Source organism: Podarcis muralis, chromosome 2, assembly GCF_964188315.1.
Source record: "Podarcis muralis chromosome 2, rPodMur119.hap1.1, whole genome shotgun sequence".
Lineage (NCBI taxonomy): Eukaryota > Metazoa > Chordata > Lepidosauria > Squamata > Lacertidae > Podarcis > Podarcis muralis.
This window is the reverse complement of record NC_135656.1, coordinates 85,055,820-85,074,968: the sequence shown is the minus strand read 5'-3', so window position 1 is coordinate 85,074,968 and position 19,149 is coordinate 85,055,820. Positions and strand designations below refer to the sequence as shown.

The window sequence follows — 19,149 nt, the reverse complement described above, 5'->3', positions numbered from 1 at the left end:
CTTTCCCTCCAAGGCTATACCCATACTAGGACAGATCAGTGTAAGTGTTTTATCCCATCCCTGTAATGAAGGGTGGGGGTAACCGGTAGCCTTGCTGTGAGGTGGAGGGCTGCTGAAGAATGATAGTTTGGCCTTGCTGTTGTTGTTGTTGTCATCGTCCCCCACACACACTCCCTGTATTTGCCACAATAGCAGAATTCTTAACCTCTACATCAATGAAACAATCAATCAATCTAGTTTTAGAATGTCACAAAATGGAGCCAGGAGAGTAGGTACCATTTGTCATGGAGATGTCTGGGTACTGTTCAACAGATGTTTACAGTAGCAATGAAACTGCAGTTTAAGGGGTCTCAGTCACAATGCAAGCACTGGCTGACAAGGGGGCAGGGATCACACTCACACGGCAAGGAAATATTGATACCAGAATGCTTGGGGGCACAGTGTTACAGGAGAACTTCCTGAAGAGTCAACCCAGAAGACGGTGCTGGGGGACCTCCGTTCCAGCTAAACGGCCTTTGGCTTACAAGGTTCCATTCTGTCTGCCATGTTGTTGTTGTTGTTTTTTTTAAAAAAAAAACTACACAAAACATCTGCAAGAGATCACCTGGAGGCCTGAGGTGAGGGGCCACCAATATGCAGGTGGCACGCTGCCCTGCCTCTCACTTCCAACTGCTTGTCCCAGTAGGTTGTGAAACTCTTCAGCCGCTGCTCAAGAGGTGGCTTGGGGATGAATGAGAAGAAGCTTGAAGCTTAATCTAGACAAGATGGAGGTGCTGTGGGTGAGGAAACTGGTAAATCTGGGGTGAGGCTTACAACTAGCCTTGGACAGGATTCCACTTCCTCTGAAGGACGAAATTCACATCTTGAGGGTCTTCATAGGGTTCTGTCTGTGGAAACACAGCTAGAGGCACTGCTAGGACTGACTTGTTAGCTGATGCTGCTACCCTAGTGATCCACGCACTAGTGACATACAGGTTAAACTGAATACAGCTGGGAAACTTTAACTTGGGCAGAACCCACATGTTGATGAGGGTAGGGCAGTTGGAGCATGTAACACTGATTTTGTACTAGTTGAATTGGTTGCCAGTCTGCACTGTGCTGGGTTTGGAGCTTTAAAGCCCTAGAACAGTAATCCTCAGCTTGGTACATGGCAGATGTTGGAGAACTCCAACTAGTCAGCATGGCCAGTGCCCAGGGATGGTGTCTGTTATAGTACAAAACATCTGGAGGGCACCAAGGTTGGAGAAAGGTGTCTAAGACAGCTAATAGTCAGTAGACAAATGCTTTTTTTAATAGTCATCTAAGCTGGCTAGTTTTCCCCACATATTGTGGAGGAGAACTCCATCCGAGACTTCCATAACTGTATAGTCTTGACTCAAAGGGCTGCAGCACACGCTACATTCGCAAGCATACACAAAGACGCGCCTGATAAAAATCTGTCCCGCTTTTGTTACCATAAAGTAGAAACATAGGGTACAGACAAAAAGCTGTTTTCTAAGTTTCATGTCACCTTGCAAAGTTAACCAACTTTGAAAAGTGTGAAGCAATACAATGAAACCAGATGGAGTGGGGGGGGGGGAGCAAGAGAATAGAGAAAATTTTGGAGAAGTGTGAACATGAAGCCTTTAAAACTGCCTGGCTAGTTGCCTTTAAATGTTAAGAACACTTGTGTCCCTTCTAGGTGTGAACAGATTCTTGAATTAGAAAGAGAGTTCTAGAATGGTAACTGAGTGTAAAAATGGAGTTCAGATATTGATGTCATTGAAATCTACAATTTCCAGTACCCAAACTGGAAAGAAAATAAAGATTAAAAAAAGGACTTTGATATGGGGAACATTAATATGTTAAGCAGCTGAAAAAAAAGTTACAAAAATATATTGGTATTGCATTCTGCATACATAGGGAAATTTTGATATGTAGAAGCTAAATCTGGGTCCCTGTAAATTAAATAGACGCACAAACAAAAACTGAATGTTGCAGGCAGTGCAGCTGTACTGGTAGGATCCTCTGCTGAAAGTTGAGACACATGGGGTATAGTCCCAAATATTATTGAAATTCATGGAACTTGAGTGATTAATAGCATTCTCAAGTCCCTTCCATTTCTGCAGGTCTTAAGGTCAGTTCCCATACTCCACAAACTCTACAAGTGAGCAGAAACATTAGCATTAGGCAACCACCAATCTTTTAGCAATGTGTGTTTTAAACATCAGTGATATTTAAAACATGCATTTAATCTGATTGTATTTTGCCTTGAGAAAACTTTACGTTCCGGGAGGCAGCATATAAATTCTTAAAATAAGTAAACAAATAAAAACAATGGGTGCTGTTATTGCAGCAACTGCAGTCATAGGAATAAGGTAAAGGTAAAGGTACCCCTGCCCGTACGGGCCAGTCTTGACAGACTCTAGGGTTGTGTGCCCATCTCACTCAAGAGGCCGGGGGCCAGCGCTGTCCGGAGACACTTCCGGGTCACGTGGCCAGCGTGACATCGCTGCTCTGGCGAGCCAGAGCCGCACACGGAAACGCCGTTTACCTTCCCGCTAGTAAGCGGTCCCTATTTATCTACTTGCACCCGGGGGTGCTTTCGAACTGCTAGGTTGGCAGGCGCTGGGACCGAACAACGGGAGCGCACCCCGCCGCGGGGATTCGAACCGCCGACCTTTCGATCGGCAAGCCCTAGGCGCTGAGGCTTTTACCCACAGCGCCACCCGCGTCCCATATAGTCATAGGAATACCTGTGGCTATTTCTGCACACAATCACGGGCAGTGTGAATTGCCCTCAGCGCCCTAACTTTTCTTGGATTCTTCCCCCCTTGATTTGGATTCTAATTCCAATGCAGACACCAATTTGTACTGCAAAAGCTGCATTTTATCTTTAAGACCTCTCTTTGGCTGCTTCCGTTGTTAACAACATGGCACAGAATTGCTTTCTGTCTGTCCACACAGCAAGCACCTCTAGGCCAATTTTTCTATGGAGGCACCTCTATGCTGCTATCATATACATAATAAGGAGACTAGGGGTGACTCCACTTTTTCTTATATGATGGTTCAATAGCTATAATGATGCGCTTTAAGCAAAATCTACAATAAGCCATTGGATGGAAGTACGGAACTATTCTGGTAATGCTCCAAGGCACTGCTTTCTTTGGCATCTTTTTGTCAATCGAATAGTTATGGCATTGACAGAATTCAAGTTACCTCCTGGCCTTCTAATCCTGATCCAATCTCCCGCTTATAGATGAGAATACACCCTCCCTTCATTCAGGTTTTGTGTTGCTATAGATACAGGATTCCTCTCCCACAGGCTGCATTTCAGATACAACCTTCAAGACCCATTAAGCCAGCGCTTCTGCTGCTGTTCAACCATAGCGTTTATTGTTAAACAGTGTCCTTCAGTACACAGCATCCCAAATCTCCTTAGAGAGAACTAAGCTCAATTGTGTGCTGAAGTGAAATGGGAGGGTTTAAAGAAGAGATTTGGAGAGGGAGACCCTGACCCTGAGTGCTCACGTCCTGGTAAATATAATGAGAAGGAGGATACTCAGTACCAACAGGATTCAGCTTTGGAATCTTAATTTCAAAAGCATGATGGAAATGGGCTAATATAAGGAAGAGATGAAGAAAGACGTACAGGTTTACTTGTAATCTTATCTAGCTAAAAGCCAGGATCTTGAATAGTGCAGGGAGGGAATATGGGATTAGCTACAGGTTAGAGTATTTTCTTTCTTTCTTTCTTTCTTTCTTTCTTTCTTTCTTTCTTTCTTTCTTTCTCTCTCACTCTCTCTCTGTTTTCAAAATATTAAAAGTGTTCTTTAAAAAATTCAAATAAAAGAGGGAAAGAAGGTGGCAGCAAAGTAAAAGAGAGAGAGAGAAGAGAGAGAAAGGAGGCAACAGTACAAAGCTGCAAAGTGGACAAGATAGACTACAGTAGGTATCAGTGGAGAATAAATTCTCAAGTGATAAATTTCTATCCACTATATGTGCATAAAGCTCAATCCCTATAACGAATATATCACATTATCATTCTAATACTAGCAAGTTGAGCAAAGTCAAGAAGGCTGACGACTGTGGGGCAGCAGGACATGCTGAATTTTGCAACTTTCAAATTCCCAAAATGAGGGATGCTGAAAAGTTGTAATGTGACTTGTGAATTCAATATAAAATGGTACCTTTTAACTGTGTACTTATTTTTCTCACCAAAGAAACCCCAAGAAATTTAATACTGCAGCACCTAGGAGTCAAATAAAACAGCCGCATGATGCAGTGGTACGACTTCCCCACTTCCTCTGTAATGCTTGCATTTTTTTACTGTCTCCACTGTATTAATCAGGTTGTTAAGATATACTGTTTTGTTACTGTAATTGTTTTTACTGGTTGTTAACCATCCCAATAGTATATTAACTAAAGGACAGCATGAATGCAGGTGTGCGCACATGCACACAAAATAAAATAAATATTTGTGAGACAATTCCAAGACTCATGCTTGAGTTTCCAGTGGTGAAGTGCAGCTGATGTGAAACAAGATATACTAGCAGCTCTCCTACTCTTGAAATAGGCCAGAAATCCCCTTCCTTCCCATTTGCTTTCTCCTGAAGCAGATGAAAATGGCTCCTCTGAAGCATTTACACTGCCTGGGAGCAGATTCTCCCACCCCCTAATCAAGACCATTTCAAGTACTGCAAGCTAGATGCGATTAGGCTGCGTATATGTTTCAGTAACAGCACTCAGATGGCCAAGAAGGTATTTTGTGTAACTGGTCTCCTGCTGTGCAAATGGCCGCTCAGTTGACCTCTGAAGAATCCTCTCCAAGCTGGCAATTGGGAGTGGCAAAAGCTGTGTTGCAAAGAAGGATGATCAACCAGCCTCTACAGACTCATTGTCATTGGGCAAGGGGCAGTCTGCCCTTACAAGCAAAGGTGAGGGAGGACTGTTCTCTCTCTCTCTCTCGCATCCTTCATTTCATCCATCATGGATGTTTCCTTCATTCCAGCAATTTAAGACAGGGCTATTAGCATACCCCATACCCCATATTAGTCCTGTGGTTTTTAAACTTTCTTTTGCCTTAGCTTAAGCTTTCCCATGACAGACTGTGTGAGTTTCCTCAGGCCTAGTTCATATGTTGCCTATATAAGTGCAGAAAGAAGAATCAAGAGTGACGCATGATAATTTGGGGGATCTAAGAGTGCAATTCAACAGGTGCAAGGGTGGCAAGGAGGAGAGAAAAATATTTAGAGTCACTAGTACTTCTTCCCTGACTTCTACTGATGTGTGAATGCCCCTTCATTTGGGGGGTATAACTTCCAATCCAACGCTATTGTCTCCAAAACTTACTAGCCGATTAAAGCAAAGCATTGCATTGGCTTCCTATTTGCTTCCAAGACCAACTCAAGGTGCTGGTGCTGACTTCCAAAGCTGCAAACAATTTGAGACCCAAATATCTGAAGCAGCATGTCTACCCATCCTAGCATCCTTGTACATGAAGATCTTCAAACAAGACCCCCTTCTACAAGTAATCATTAGTTGGTTGAGTACATTGTGTAGTTTTCAAGGGACAGTGTTGATGCTCTCTGCAAGGAAGCTCTACTGATGCTGATGCTATAATCTTTTCATTGTCAGGTTAAGACATTTTTATTTACTCAGCCATTTTAAAAAAATATTGTACGGCACCCTGGAATTCACTAGGTCAACGACAGGCTAGATTTTTTAAAAAAAATTATCCTCCTTTCTGTAAAGTATAACTTCAGTGTTCCCCTTTTTTTTGTTCTGTGTTTTCTTTCCCAGCCCAAAGATTACTTGTTCATTCCCCCCCCCCCCCCGCTTCTAGTTTAGCATTCATTTCATCATTTGATTTTTCTTGTCCTGTTTCCTACTGCTTTGCCTGAGCTTCCTGGATACATAATTACATTTTTAAAAAGCCAGACAACATTTTGGATTCTACCGTCTACTGAACCATTGAGTCGCCACTGTTCCAAATTGCACTGTTTCCCCTTCAGAGGCAACATCAGATAACGTGGAACTAAATATGAACTAGTATTTCTAAAGAATCTTCCTGCTAGAGTTCTCCTCTCCCCCACCCAAAACTTGCAAAGGGTTGTTGCCAGAGCATAAGAGGGAAATGGTGCTCTCCAAGATCTCTCAACCTTGGTTTGCGCCAAGAGAATCCTTGGCACGAATGGGAGGGAGGAAAGGCCCTTTTCAAGCAAACATTAGCTCTTCCATAACTCTGCAATGTCATTCATGTTGCTTAAGGGGAGAAGTTTATGGAATGCTGCTCACACCAGGCTGCAAATGAGCTTTCACAGTGCAATTGATAGAAAAGAAATGTTTAAAGGGATTAAACTGGAAGCTGGAGGAGGAGGGGCTACTCTTATGCAAATGAGTGGAGGTTGGCAGATAGCCCAGCGGGTCAGCCAAGGAATGGCATGCCTCTGCAGATGAAAGGACTATTAAGACTTTAGACCTGCTAGTCTTTAATGTTAAGAGTGCCGTGCAAATAATTCATCCATTAATGTAAGGCATGTGGAACTTCTTGAGGTTTATCAGGCAAGATCACTGATCTGGCTTGACTGCAATGAGAAACAAACTCCCCCCTCTCAACACAGTGGCTATGATAAAGTGGAAGAGGTTATCAGTGGGGAAGTACATCTGGCAGGAGCAGCCAGGAAGTGCCATGGAGCCAACCTCCTGACACCAGCATTGCAGTTTACGTGACGGTGCAGCACCAGAGTGGTGGCAAGGTCAGAGGGAACCGCTAGAGCCAATATAGCATATTCACCGGTGCTACTACACATCCAGCCCCAGCTCCACACTGTCCCGGTGAGGTGCAGAGACACCAGTCTGGGAAAGGAAACTTTGCAGTAATGCCTCATCCCATCAGCCACTCCTGACCTTTGGAGAGGCTATGGTTGCAAGACAGAATTACATAGCCCGAGCTCTGTAAGTAGTAGACAGAAGCATTTTAAAACAGATTCTGATTGTCAACCTACTATAGATTGACTAGCTGCGGAAACAGATCCAGTATTGTTACGGAGAATCCAGGCTAGGGATTGCACCAGCTCGTGAGGGGATGGGTGGCATCGACTGAATTAAGCAAAACAGAATGAGCAGAGGAGCAGAAATTGGGGGTGGGGTGGGGGAGAGAGAAATACAATCTGGGAAAGTGTTTGAGGATGTGGGAAGGTGTACAATGCCAGATATAAATCAGAATTGACTAAATTCTGTTTGCAAAGTTGGATCAGCCCAAGTGTGGGAGAGTAGAGAGAAGGATGGGAGTTCCTCTGGGACACAAGCAAAGCTGGCTCAGGCCTAGGCAGCTTTCTCTGGCTTTCATAAGCAAATTTCTTTGGAAATGCTCATAAAACATAGCAGAGTCCCCTTGGGTAGCTTTGGCAGAGCAGCGGAGGAAGGAGGGGATGTTGATCCTGCACAGAACAATTTCACACAGCTGAAGAGAAAGAGAAACAGGAAAAAAGGAAAGCGGATAAACACAACGGCAGAAAGAGGATCAGGACTGCTTCCAAGGCCACAGGAGCGCCACGAACACACACACTTCGTACATTCCAATAAAGCAAGGAAGCAGCACGACACAACGGGAATGACTGGGGTGCCGTTTCACCAAAGGAGCTGTGTGATGGGAGGGGAAGACCCAGAATGGACACCTTTTGTGCAGAGAGGGTTGTTAAGCAATCCAAGGTAAAAACATGCTCCTATCCCAAGTCGAGCAGAAAGACAAGCAAGCAGGTACTGGCAAACAAGGTACTGGATCTGCTTGGGTGCAATCCCAGAGTTGCTTTCCCGTTACTGGTTAATGGGAAAGCAACTCTGGGGTTGCACCCAAGCAAATCCAGTACCGGCATCTGCAGGAGCCAATGCAGCTGAGCACTGGCTCCTGTAGCTTCCGGTACTGGATCTGCTTGGGAAAGCAACTCTGGGATTGCACCCAAGTAAGGGTAACATGTGATCTCCTCTCAGATACATGCACAGTTGAGGCCAAACATGCATAAGAGGCAAACAGGGAATTTCTGCTGTGATTCCCCAAAGCAGCCTTCTCAAAAGATAACTATATTCCAAAGACTCACCGAAGTGTTTTGGCACTGGATGCTGGTGCTGTTAAAGCGCAGGGCAGTGACACGCTGGGATGTGCCAGGGATATGGAAGATGCACTCGTAATTGCGCTGTCCAGACTGTGGCTGTGGCAGGTTTTTGGCAGTCAAAGTGATAGGCTTCACCACACCCACAGGGATATATATCTGGGTAGATGGAAGGATCTGCGGGCAGTCCTGCGAGAGAAGTGGAGGAAAAACAGTCAGCATTAAGATCTTCAAATTCAGATTGTCATGATTAGCCACAGATCATAGTCTCAAGCAGCACAAAGACTTTACCCCACACATAAGAGTTCTGCAAGAATAAATTGAGCACTCATAAAATATGCTCCTCAACCAGGTGATAAGAATTGGCTAAAAGCTGACCTCCAATCAGATATATTCTCAATATAAGCTTCTTGCCCCTATCAATCTACCTTTGCTAATGAGTCTTCCAGTTGATTGCCCTCAGATTCTGATTTTCTAAAATCTCTGTCAATTAATCTCCTCTTCATGGCTCTATCTACCTTGCCAAATGGAACTCATGTGCAGTACTAGACTGCTATCCCAACTTCCTCAAGCCCTTTCATAGTTCCAAGCCATGGTAAGTGCTATGTTACAAGTGATCTGTCACTCAGTTTCTCCCGTCTATGTAAACATTATATTCAGACCTCAGAATAGATGTAAACAGTTCATACGCTATTATGGCTGTGTTCAGATGAACTCAAGTAAACACTAGGTATTTCTGCAGGGGTTATTCACAAAAGCCTTTCATACTTCTGTACTGTTATTTCAGAGTCTGCATTCAGAGCATACATAATTCAGAGCATACATAATTCACATATAAAAAATAAATAATAATACAGATCATAAAACAGATTAAAGCATAAAGTCCTGCCTTAAGTGAACGAAGAAGTTAGTGGAGATTGCAATACTGGTATACACCCAGTCATAATGTCATTGGGCAGGTGTGGACACCCCCCACCCATCAACAGGACCACCTGAGCCTATAGTGACAATGTTGAGTGTGGGGTCTAAAGAAGGTTTCTGTTCTCAACAAAACACACACAGAAACTCTCTTCAAATGTCTGCACTAAATGCACGAAGGTCAAAAGAAGAGCCAATGCACCCTAGCACACTGGGAGTTATGCTAACATGTCTCACGACCACAATACGCCTCTCTTCATATGAACCTGTCCATACCCAACTGAGGCCCTTCTTTGTGGGCCTCCTCCACAAGAGGTTGAGGGCGGCAGCACAAGAATGATCCTTTTGATCACTACGGTGAGTGACCTACAGTGGCCGGCGAGGCCTCCCAAGCCATGCTGTTTCTGACGTGCTTGAATGGCTGAAGGAGGCTCCTCCGAGATGCCTCCTCCGGAGCAGCTGCAGGATCTGGGGAGCTGTGGCTCCGGCGGAGAGTGGGACGATGACTTCGGGTACGGCCTGTTTCCCTAGAGGAGCCACAGAGGCGGGAAACAGCACCAGTCTATGCTCTATAAGGCCGTCTTCACCAGGAACCACAGGTGGAAGCTGATGCTGCAGATTGCCCTGGAAAGCAGTCCATATACTAAACTGCTACTTGATGCTATGAAGAATACTGGCTGCACTGTTTTAAAAAATCGACACTTCTCATGTGAAGAGTGTGATGGGTGTGTCAGTGGAGGATTCGATTCTTCAACATCACAGATTGTTCTGTGCCAAAACAATATTCATCACCAGTCTCATATGAAGAGTGGTTGCACATGAGTTTCTTCATGCTTTTGATTACTGCCGTGCACATGTGGACTGGTTCAATAATATCAGGCATTTAGCTTGCTTGGAGAGTCAAGCTGTTAATCTTAGTGGTGACTGCTCCCTCCTAAATGAAATAACCCAGTTTAAATTTGGATTGAAGCAGCATCAGCAGACCTGCGTAAAAGACAGAGCTGTTCGCTCCATCTTGGCTGTTCGGAACATCAGCAAAGAGATGGCCGAGAAAGCTGTGGATGAAGTCTTTGAATCATGTTTCAACGATCGCGAGCCGTTTGACAGAGTGCCTCACAGCAGAGCAGATGCAAAATATACACATAGAGATTTCCAAAACTGTGACTGGTACTATGCAAAATTTTAGCCAAAAACTGTTCATTTCTAGCTACAACATTTGGGGACAATTTTCCAAAGGTTAATTGTGAAGATAACTGTAAGTCCACAAACAACAAAGAATATTCATATTGTCAAATTCCTGTTCTGTGTTTTGTTTGGTGTACAAATTGGTCTAGCAGCCGCCCCCCCCCCATGTGCACATAAAAGTTTATGTGAGTATTCTACTGGAAATTAATTTTGCAAATGCTTTGGTTCTAATCCTTGGTTTAATAAATGCTGTTTTGTTAAAAAGAATGCTCCTTTTCTGCAGTGGCTCCCCATTTGTCAAATGTTCTCCCCAGGGAGCTTCAGCTGGCTCCTTCATTATACACTTTTAGGCGCCAGGTGAAAAGGTTCTTCTTCAACCAGGCCTTGGGCTGATTAACATCTGATGCCTTTTTAAATATGCTGTGGGAGGGATTCTTGGTTTGTTTTTATATTGGTGTGTTTTTTATATTGTATTTTTATTTTGTGAACCACCCTGAGATCTACAAATGAAGGGTGGTATACAATTACTACTACTACTACTACTACTACTACTACTACTACCACCACCACCACCACCACTACTACTACCTTTATCCCCATTTTAAGTCCTCATGCCATTCCAGATAGAGGGGAAAGGGTGTTTTGTCAGGTGAGATGGGTAGCACTTCAGCGGTGAAATTCCCTTCCCCTTGTAGTGTGATTGGCATCATTGTTGCTTATTTTTCAGCACCAGGTAAAAAAGTATATGTTCACTCAAGCCTTTGTTGGGGAATGAATCAATTTGCCAGCTGTAAAGGAGTTGCTTTCTGCATTGTTGCATGATGCTTTCATTTGATGCTATCCCTGTTTTATGCGATTTTACTGTTTTGTGAAATTAATGGATACCCTTACTTTATTCTGTGACCTGCCCTGACATCAGCACTTGACGAAGGGGGGAGGGACACAAACTGAAATAATAAATAAGTAAACAAGCCCAAGCTGCAGAGCACCAAGCTGGCACATGAAGCCTTGCAAACCAAATGATAGCTCTGACTGCAGCTCTCTCAGCATGCCTGACCTAGAAAACTGGCCCTATCCTAGTGTAAAGAAATCACCTCCAGGATTTCAATGAAGCCAATAATCAATCATGATGAATTTCTCAGAGCAGCATCCAGCCCTGCTAACCGTACTCACTAGTATCTCCCATGCTCCTTTATCTGCAAGGTCCCCACTAATCACTGGCAACCAATCGCTGCATCAGCCCCATCTCTGGAGGCAAAGGGTCATGCATGATGGAAAGGTTGCAGCTGCACCTGACAGAGGCTGGGTTTATTTGCTGACCCAGCCAAGAGCTCAGCTAGCACCTGAGTCATGGCATAACCTTCGCAGTCTCCTTCACTGAGTGGCTGTTCAGCTCCCCAGCAAAGCAGACACATAAAACTCTGTACAGCATCCCTTGCTGCTCTCAAGAGGACAACCCTGACCTCCCCAAAGCCAGGTTGCAGAGCACAGGGAGAGAATAAAAATAAACAGGACCAGAAAGAAAACAGCCCTGCCTCCCAGAAGGGTACCACTTTGGCAACAATAGCCTGATGCAATCCCCAGGTGATTCAAACTGGGCCTGGGGGGGAAAGGCAATCCTGCTTTAAATAACAGGGAAAGGGTGGAGAATAACATGTTTTGAAGCAAACAGTGGTAGGATCAGAAACTTTGCTCAGGAGCCTGCAAACACATTCACCAGAGACTCCAACAGGGGGCGGACCAGCTCTTTCCCCCAGCCCAACTCACCAGTACCAATTCCAGTAAGCAAACTTGTAATAGAGGCAGGAACAGCAGAAGTGGGTGTGTCTCTTCCAGGAACAGTTTCCAACTACACAAAAACAGGACACCTCAAAGTTCTTTATGGGAGCTCATTAACCCTCGAACAATACTTGCTTTGCTCGCTGGATTAAACCACAAAGTCAAAGCAGTACAGGAGACACATACCCACACCCTGAGGTTTCAAGTTTTCTTGGGTTTTTGAGGTTCTAAGAAGGTGAGTTGCACTAATTCCCCCCCCCCCCCCAAGATTCCATGATTTCACTGACACACAGAAAATAACACCCACATAGCTCTTTGTCCTCTTTGGGAATCAAATCCGCTAATTCTGGGGCATCCTGGGCAAACAGATTAAGTGCACATGCCTAAATACCATAGCCCAAAACACAGAGTGCCTGAAAGCACACACCCAGCATGCAGATACAAAATGTGGGTGCACGGCAAATGGAGGACATGAGCTAAGAGCCTCTCTCCCAAAACATGCACACATTTTGCTGACTGGCTTTTTGAGGCAGACCCTGCTCAATCCTGCTACGTCACATGTTTGGCGTCTATAGGGAGCCGTGTGTCATCCAGCAACAATTTTGCCCCGCTCAAAAACAGGAAACACCTGGTGCTAAGGAGCCTTTCCTAAAGAGTCTCATGGCTCCACACTCGTGATGCTGGGCTGGGAGCTACACAGCAGAAATGGCTCTGACACTGGCCAGGCCTTTCCCAGCTGTTCCCTCTTCCGGAGCAGCCAATTCCAAGGACTAATGAGAACGCTCCCTTACCCATACTCCACACGTCTGTCATCTCCTTAGCCAGGTCTGCATATTTTCAGCATGTATGTTCATGGATACTACAAGCAACGGAATTTGGAACTAATTCTGAGCGCACAGGATGCCAGTCTCCTGTTCGAAAAGCAAGCTGTCAGGCCATATTATTTCAGAGATAAATAGGAAAGCCTCTACATCACATCTGCTGAGGTCTCTTCTCGGATGTCCCTCATTTTAAAGGACACCCCTGATTTAGCAAATTTGCACCTGCGTGAAACAGCTGAGAAGGCTCTGCTCTGTGCAAAAAACTAATGCACAACTTTTGGGGTCTGTGGTTAACAGAGCTCTGAGTGAACAGGAGTTTGCAAGAGAAGAACATTTTTAAAAAGTGAAAAGTGGGGTGTCCTTTTAGGGGATCATGGAAAGGTATCCTTAGGAATCGGAGTTCTCTACCCATGCTCAGCATCCCCTGTCTTTACTTTATTGCTAAATAATGCCAAACAACTCTTACATTTCTTGTCCACAATCAAAACCCTTGCCAAAATTTCTGTAAGTGAAAACATGCGAATGAGCTTAGTTAACTTGCATAATAGGCTTCTGAATACTAATATTTACTCAGAGTAGACCTAACAGACCTATGTTACAGACCTATTGCAGTCGTTAAGAGTCGTCAACAGGCTCATCACAGCTATCTGCCAATCACCCATTCCCACCACCCTTCTGAGTAATACCCCTCCCCACCTTCTCACTATATAGAAGGATCTGGCAACTTCTGTTTCAGTGTATCTGAAGAAGTGTGCATGCACACGAAAGCTCATACCAAGAACTAACTTAGTTGGTCTTTAAGGTGCTACTGGAAGGAATTTTTTTTGTTTAGACCTATGTTAGTAATGGCTATTAATGGGCCTATTTTGAGTAAATGTTAGTTAAGAACAATGTATAAAATCCATTATTCCAAAATTGTGATTGAATGATAGGAACTTTCAGACTGCAATCTTATGTAAATTTACAAGGGAGTCAGCCCCAGTGAACCAATAAGAGGCTTGCTTCAGATACATGCATAGGATTGTGCTCTCCACTGCTCACCTATGGGGGGAACCAGAGTAAAGGAGAGCTAAACAGACTTGGTGGTGAAATTCTCCACAGTAAGCATCTGCCTTCAAAGCACATGCTCATCTATTCAACATCAAACACTCCCCCACCCTGCCTTCAACCTCCTCAAATCATGCTTTTAATTAGGAGATCATTTTGCTATAATAGCCAATCACATTCCGTTGTCATGCAAAAGTCTTTAATTTTTTTAAAAATTGAAATTTGGGGAATTCAGTACTGAACAGCAATTATTTTAAAAAATGAAGAATCTGTGGAATTAGGAAATGAAGAAGAATGTTCCTGGATGACTTCACATGAGCATGTTTTAACTTTCCCACAGGCAGCAAGAAAAACCTTCCACGTACTGCTGCTTGCTATCCGTTTTTGTTCCCAGCAGAAATTTGAGAGACAATGAATGAGAAACTATTAAGAAAAGGGTTAAGAGCCTGTGTGGGCGCTGCACTAAAGGATTTTTCCATTACACCTCTCTGGCCAAAACCCACAAGACACAGACAAGCTTGCAATTTAGCCAGACCAAGGCTTGCCTAAAATAGCTCCAAGGATTAATCTAACATGCATAAACGAATAGTAGGATGCAAAGGGTAGGATGCGTCTCTGGCCCCAGCCCATCCCAAAACGTAAGCAAGAGGCACTGAAAAGGGGAGTGTGTTGGCATCCTCACCACATTCAGAGGTCCCTCTTTAACCACTTCTCTTTGGAAGCCACATGAAAACAAGCTGAGTAAAAGCCAAGGCCTGTTTGTTCCACCCAGAGCAGTGGGCCAATAAGAACAGCGAGTCCAATGGAATTTTGTCTGTTCTGCTTCCCTCCAGAACCAAGAACCGCAGAGGCAGTATCCAAAGAGGAAGGAAGCAGGTTCGGAGGAGGCTTCTCCAAACATCATGCAACTGGCTGAGCAGGAATAAAAATTTAACACAATGTGATGAAAATCTTCAGCTGCTGATTGCTGCATATCACACTTCTGTTAAAGACAATGGAGGTGATCAGGCTGTTACTCCCACCCCGCTGCCCATTGGGCAAGTTCAACTGAGCATGAGTAGACATAAGGTGTTCACAGCTTAAAACGCAGCTAGGTTGTGCTTTTTCTCAATTTGGATCAGAGTTGTTTTAGGGGGGGAGACACATCAAAATGCAGTATTTTTCAACAAAAAACAGGACAGACGCAGGATAGATGTGTGTGAACACTGCTTCCCCAACCAGCAGTGGGAGCACACTGGATGCAGAGTAAATGGGAATGTGCACACAGCCACAGTCATGCACTGATCACTCCTTCAGCCACATAAGGTTTAGAATTACATCTGCCAAGGTTGCTTGCTTGCTATTTCTTCCCTGTGTTGAGTCTTCTTGAAAGACTTGGGCCATACATGTTGCCCCAGCTTAGAAGAAAAAGAATTAAATCACTATATATGTTCTTCCAAGCTAGGTTACACCTGCTTGTTTTTGCATGCCACTATATCAGTCACTACTACTACCATTCACAATATTCACTATACCATGGAAGACAGGAGTGCCTGGCGTGTTCTGGTCCATGGGGTCATGAAGAGTCGGACACGACTAAACGACTAAACAACAACAACATACCATTCACCTCTCTATATAGCTATATATCCCAACGCATCCTCTTTTGTATGCCTGTACCCTGTGGATACAGCTATGGCCCCTTTCCCCATTCCCTGAAGGGACAGAAGTAAGGATTTGGCTTTTTCTTTTCTTTTTTAGGGGAAGGATGCCCCCAACAGCTCTTACAAACTGCTTTAAAATGTGACACTATGCCACTCCTGCTAGCTGTGATTCCCCTTCCTGTTTCAGGTACTCCACATCCAGCAGCCAATAAATATGAACCCTCATCAACATGGGCAGAGTAAAAGAAACATAAATGCTTAATGGCATTTTCTTTTTTAAAAATGCCATTCAAGGCTAAGGGCTTTTCAAAGTCTACCGCTCTCTTTCGTTTCACAGCCTTTTGGTCTCACAGTTTACAGACATTGGAGTCTCCATACTGATGAGTGTCTGCTTATTCCTCAAGCTTACTGCTTCAGCTCTTGGGGGTAAAAAAGGGATGCCTTGCTTGTCTTGCTCATCCATTTCTTCCCAGGTCAACAGGATCAGGCTCACCAGCAACAGCTTCTGCCTTTAATAACAGTTGACAGAGTTTGACCCGCTGTAAATAAGATAAATCCCTCTTTCCTCCCACCTAAGCAGCCCTTGCAAAAGAAACTGTGCTGCTGGTGGCTGGGTGCTGGATGAGTAACTGCCAATCTCCCATGGTTCCTTCTCCTGGAGGGCCCAAACTCCCAGAGATGATAAAGGGTGGGGTGGAGGGGAATTAATTGTTCGTTGCTGGAAGCTCGACCTCTTCGATGTGGAGCCCGACACTCATCAGCCTGGAGGGGCTGCGAGACAGGAGTCACAGTGGGAAATGACACAGGGAGAGAAGGAAGTGAAAAATACAGCTGAGGGCACCTCCGCTATGCCAGCACTCACAGCAAAAGATTAGAGCGGGATTCATCTAATGCAACACGGGAGCTGTCAAGCTGGCTGTAGCGCAGCACAGCACAAAAGGCCTTGTCCAGAGTAATCCATGAAAGCAGAGGACCCAAAACAAACAAGTGCTAGGAGCTAATATGAGGCAGAGCCCAAAGGACATGACTGCTTCGTACTCAAAGCCAGAGGGGAATATGTGTTAGTCATGAGAATGCAGAATGGCTGGAAAGGTTTAAAATGAGATTAAAAAGTGCAAAGGAGTTTAGGGCAGACTGGAGGAGGTCTGAGGAGAAAGATGAGAGATGTAGCTGCTGATACACACACCTTTTTTAAAAAAATGACATAGAAGGACTCAAACCTCACTGGCAGAACTGTGAGGTTCTGCTGCAGTGAGGGGGAAAGAGTTCTGCACGTGTTCAGAGGTGCTCTTTTTATGACAGCTGGCACTCCAAGAAGGGTCTGTGGCTAAGCGTTGATGAGACCGGACTCAAACTTCTCAGAGAAAGGAAAGACGAGTACCTATGAAAAGGGGGGAACTGGCATTTATGGACCCAAAGTAGCTTAAATGTTTTAGCTTATCCTTAAAGGTGCTCAGCTTATAAAAAATAAGAGTTAAGGTTAAGAACTATAGTATAACTATATGACAAAAAGTAGTTTTATTTTTAAGTAGAAATATCAGGCACTGAAGAAGATTCTGTTGAAATGTCTTTAGCCAAATGGCTATTAAGGAGCATTCATTTCTATTGGTACTAATGGGCATTTGACCTTCATAAGAGTACTGTTTTAAGATGTCTTTAGGGGTCATAACCTCCCCCCCCCATCTCCTTTAAATACAACAGGACAGCTGGGAAATGCTTACAAATGAGGGAAAGGGCTGTTGTGCTAGCATAATGTATTCTGTAAGCCCAGAGAAAAGGGAAAGGGGGTACTTTTAGGCAGCCAGTGAAACGTGCCAAGTTACTAGAATGCAACCTTTCTCCATTTCATTCTGGTCAAGATGTTAGATCCACCGTGGAGAAACTGTGGCCTTCCATATGTGGTTTGATTACAAGCTGCCATCATCCCTGGCCATGCTGTCTGTGGTTGATGGGGGTTGGGAGTCCAGTCATATCTGGAGGGCCATGGGTTTCCCATCTCTGTGCTGAATTGCAAAGTTTTGCTTACTGGGAAGAGGAGAGGTGTTTCCTTTGCTTGAATTGCCAAGTGTGTCACTTAGATTTCTTTGTCACTTAGTGGGATCAACAAGATCCATTTTTTAAAAAAACTCACTTTATAAACTGTGGGTTATAAACCTTCAACCAGCAGGTTAAACCTGGTCCTTGGAAGTCTCTCACTGGTCCTGCTTCTCTCTCTCTCTCTCTCTCTCTCTCTCTCTCTCTCTCTCTCTCTCACACACACACACACACACACACACACACACACACACAGTGTTTTTGTCGGGCTAGGATGTTTCTGAATTCTGGTTGTTCCTGTTGCTTGTACGGATAGAGAGGGGTGTGTGAGTGTGTGTAGGTACTAGCCTACCACACAAAGGTAATATTTGCATCAAATGTTCCACCTACTTTTGCCTCTAGCTCCACCCACCACCACTGGAATGTGGCCCTCAAAAGGTTTCCCAGAAGCAAATGTGGCCCTTGGGCTGAAAACGGTTTCCCCACTCCTGACTTATAACGGTTTCCTCCACCAGAGTGGAGGGCAATTGCTTCCAAATGGTTTCAATCTGTATTCTGACACACACACAATCTAGAAGGGCGTCCTTATTTCTCTGCTGCGGCAAAAAAGAAACAGAACGGCGGCAGCGAGGTCTGCTGGCATCTTAAAGGGCAAGAGCCACAGAGTGGTGTGAGCTCTCTAGGGATTAGACACAGGAGTCCTTTGTGACCCACCAAGTCCTTTTGAAGAACACAAGTCCTTTTGCATTCTGCTGACAGGGCTGAATAGCAAAATGCCTCTTAAGATATTGTGCCACTGTTTATGGTCTGTCCATAGTGCTTTCTGTGGAGGCAGAGGTGGATTTTATGGTCATCTGAGCCTGCCAAGGGCACACTCATTTTCACAATAGGAGTTAGATATGAATTTCAGTATTTTCCAAATACGGTTTGCCGGATGGCAACATAGCTACGTGTTCTCAGTTTGCCCTTGGTTCAATGAAACTCAGGGGGTGGTTTTTCTCCCCTCATCCCACCCCACAAAAGGCAGGAAACTGTTTGAAATAGTGCATGCTGCCTAACTTATGGAGGAAGGTAATAATTTACAAGGCAGAAACCACAAAAATAGCCCTGTCGTTTATCAGGGACATCACATAGTGGCCTTTGGAACCACCAAAAGAAGGTGTCTGAAAGGTCACCTAGCTGCAGCTGCAGTTGTTGACATCAAGGCTCTGCAAATCCATCCTGCATCCTCTCTTTGTCCATAGTTCCCCCTTTGTACATCTTGGTTGGGGTCATATATTTAACACACCCTAACCTCTAAGTGAAACAGTTCTGAGCATCACAGGTAGCTATGAACTACTTTCTCTAGACAGAGTGTTTCATGTATCAACATCTCTCATCAACCACCATTTTAGATTTAGCCTCCAATTTGAAAGCAGATCTCACAATCAGAATAGTAACATATCTAAATTAGCTACAAATGCCTGTTATGATCAAGTACCATGTTACCCTTTAATGAAACAACTATAACATGGCACTTGCCTTGAGCCAGGTTTGGCTAAGGCTTAACTCTCAGGTATGTTCTCAGTGCCATGATTCATCACTAGAACATGTGGAGAACATAATATCATACATGAATCTATGCTCTTCACA

At 44.3% G+C, this 19,149-nt stretch overlaps 1 protein-coding gene and 1 pseudogene across 4 annotated transcripts in view; one reads left to right on the top strand and one right to left on the bottom strand.

Annotated features, from left to right (window-relative positions):
* PLXNA1 (plexin A1) overlaps positions 1 to 19,149 on the bottom strand; it is a 293,792-nt gene that overhangs the window by 84,556 nt on the left and 190,087 nt on the right. For all 4 annotated transcript variants that reach the window (XM_028719206.2, XM_028719204.2, XM_028719207.2 and 1 more), the window contains exon 10: positions 8,079 to 8,279. In XM_028719206.2, the coding sequence (XP_028575039.2) occupies positions 8,079 to 8,279 (201 nt within the window). The remainder of the gene's footprint in view (positions 1 to 8,078; positions 8,280 to 19,149) is intronic.
* LOC114592731 (mitochondrial inner membrane protease ATP23 homolog pseudogene) lies at positions 9,369 to 10,194 on the top strand (annotated as a pseudogene).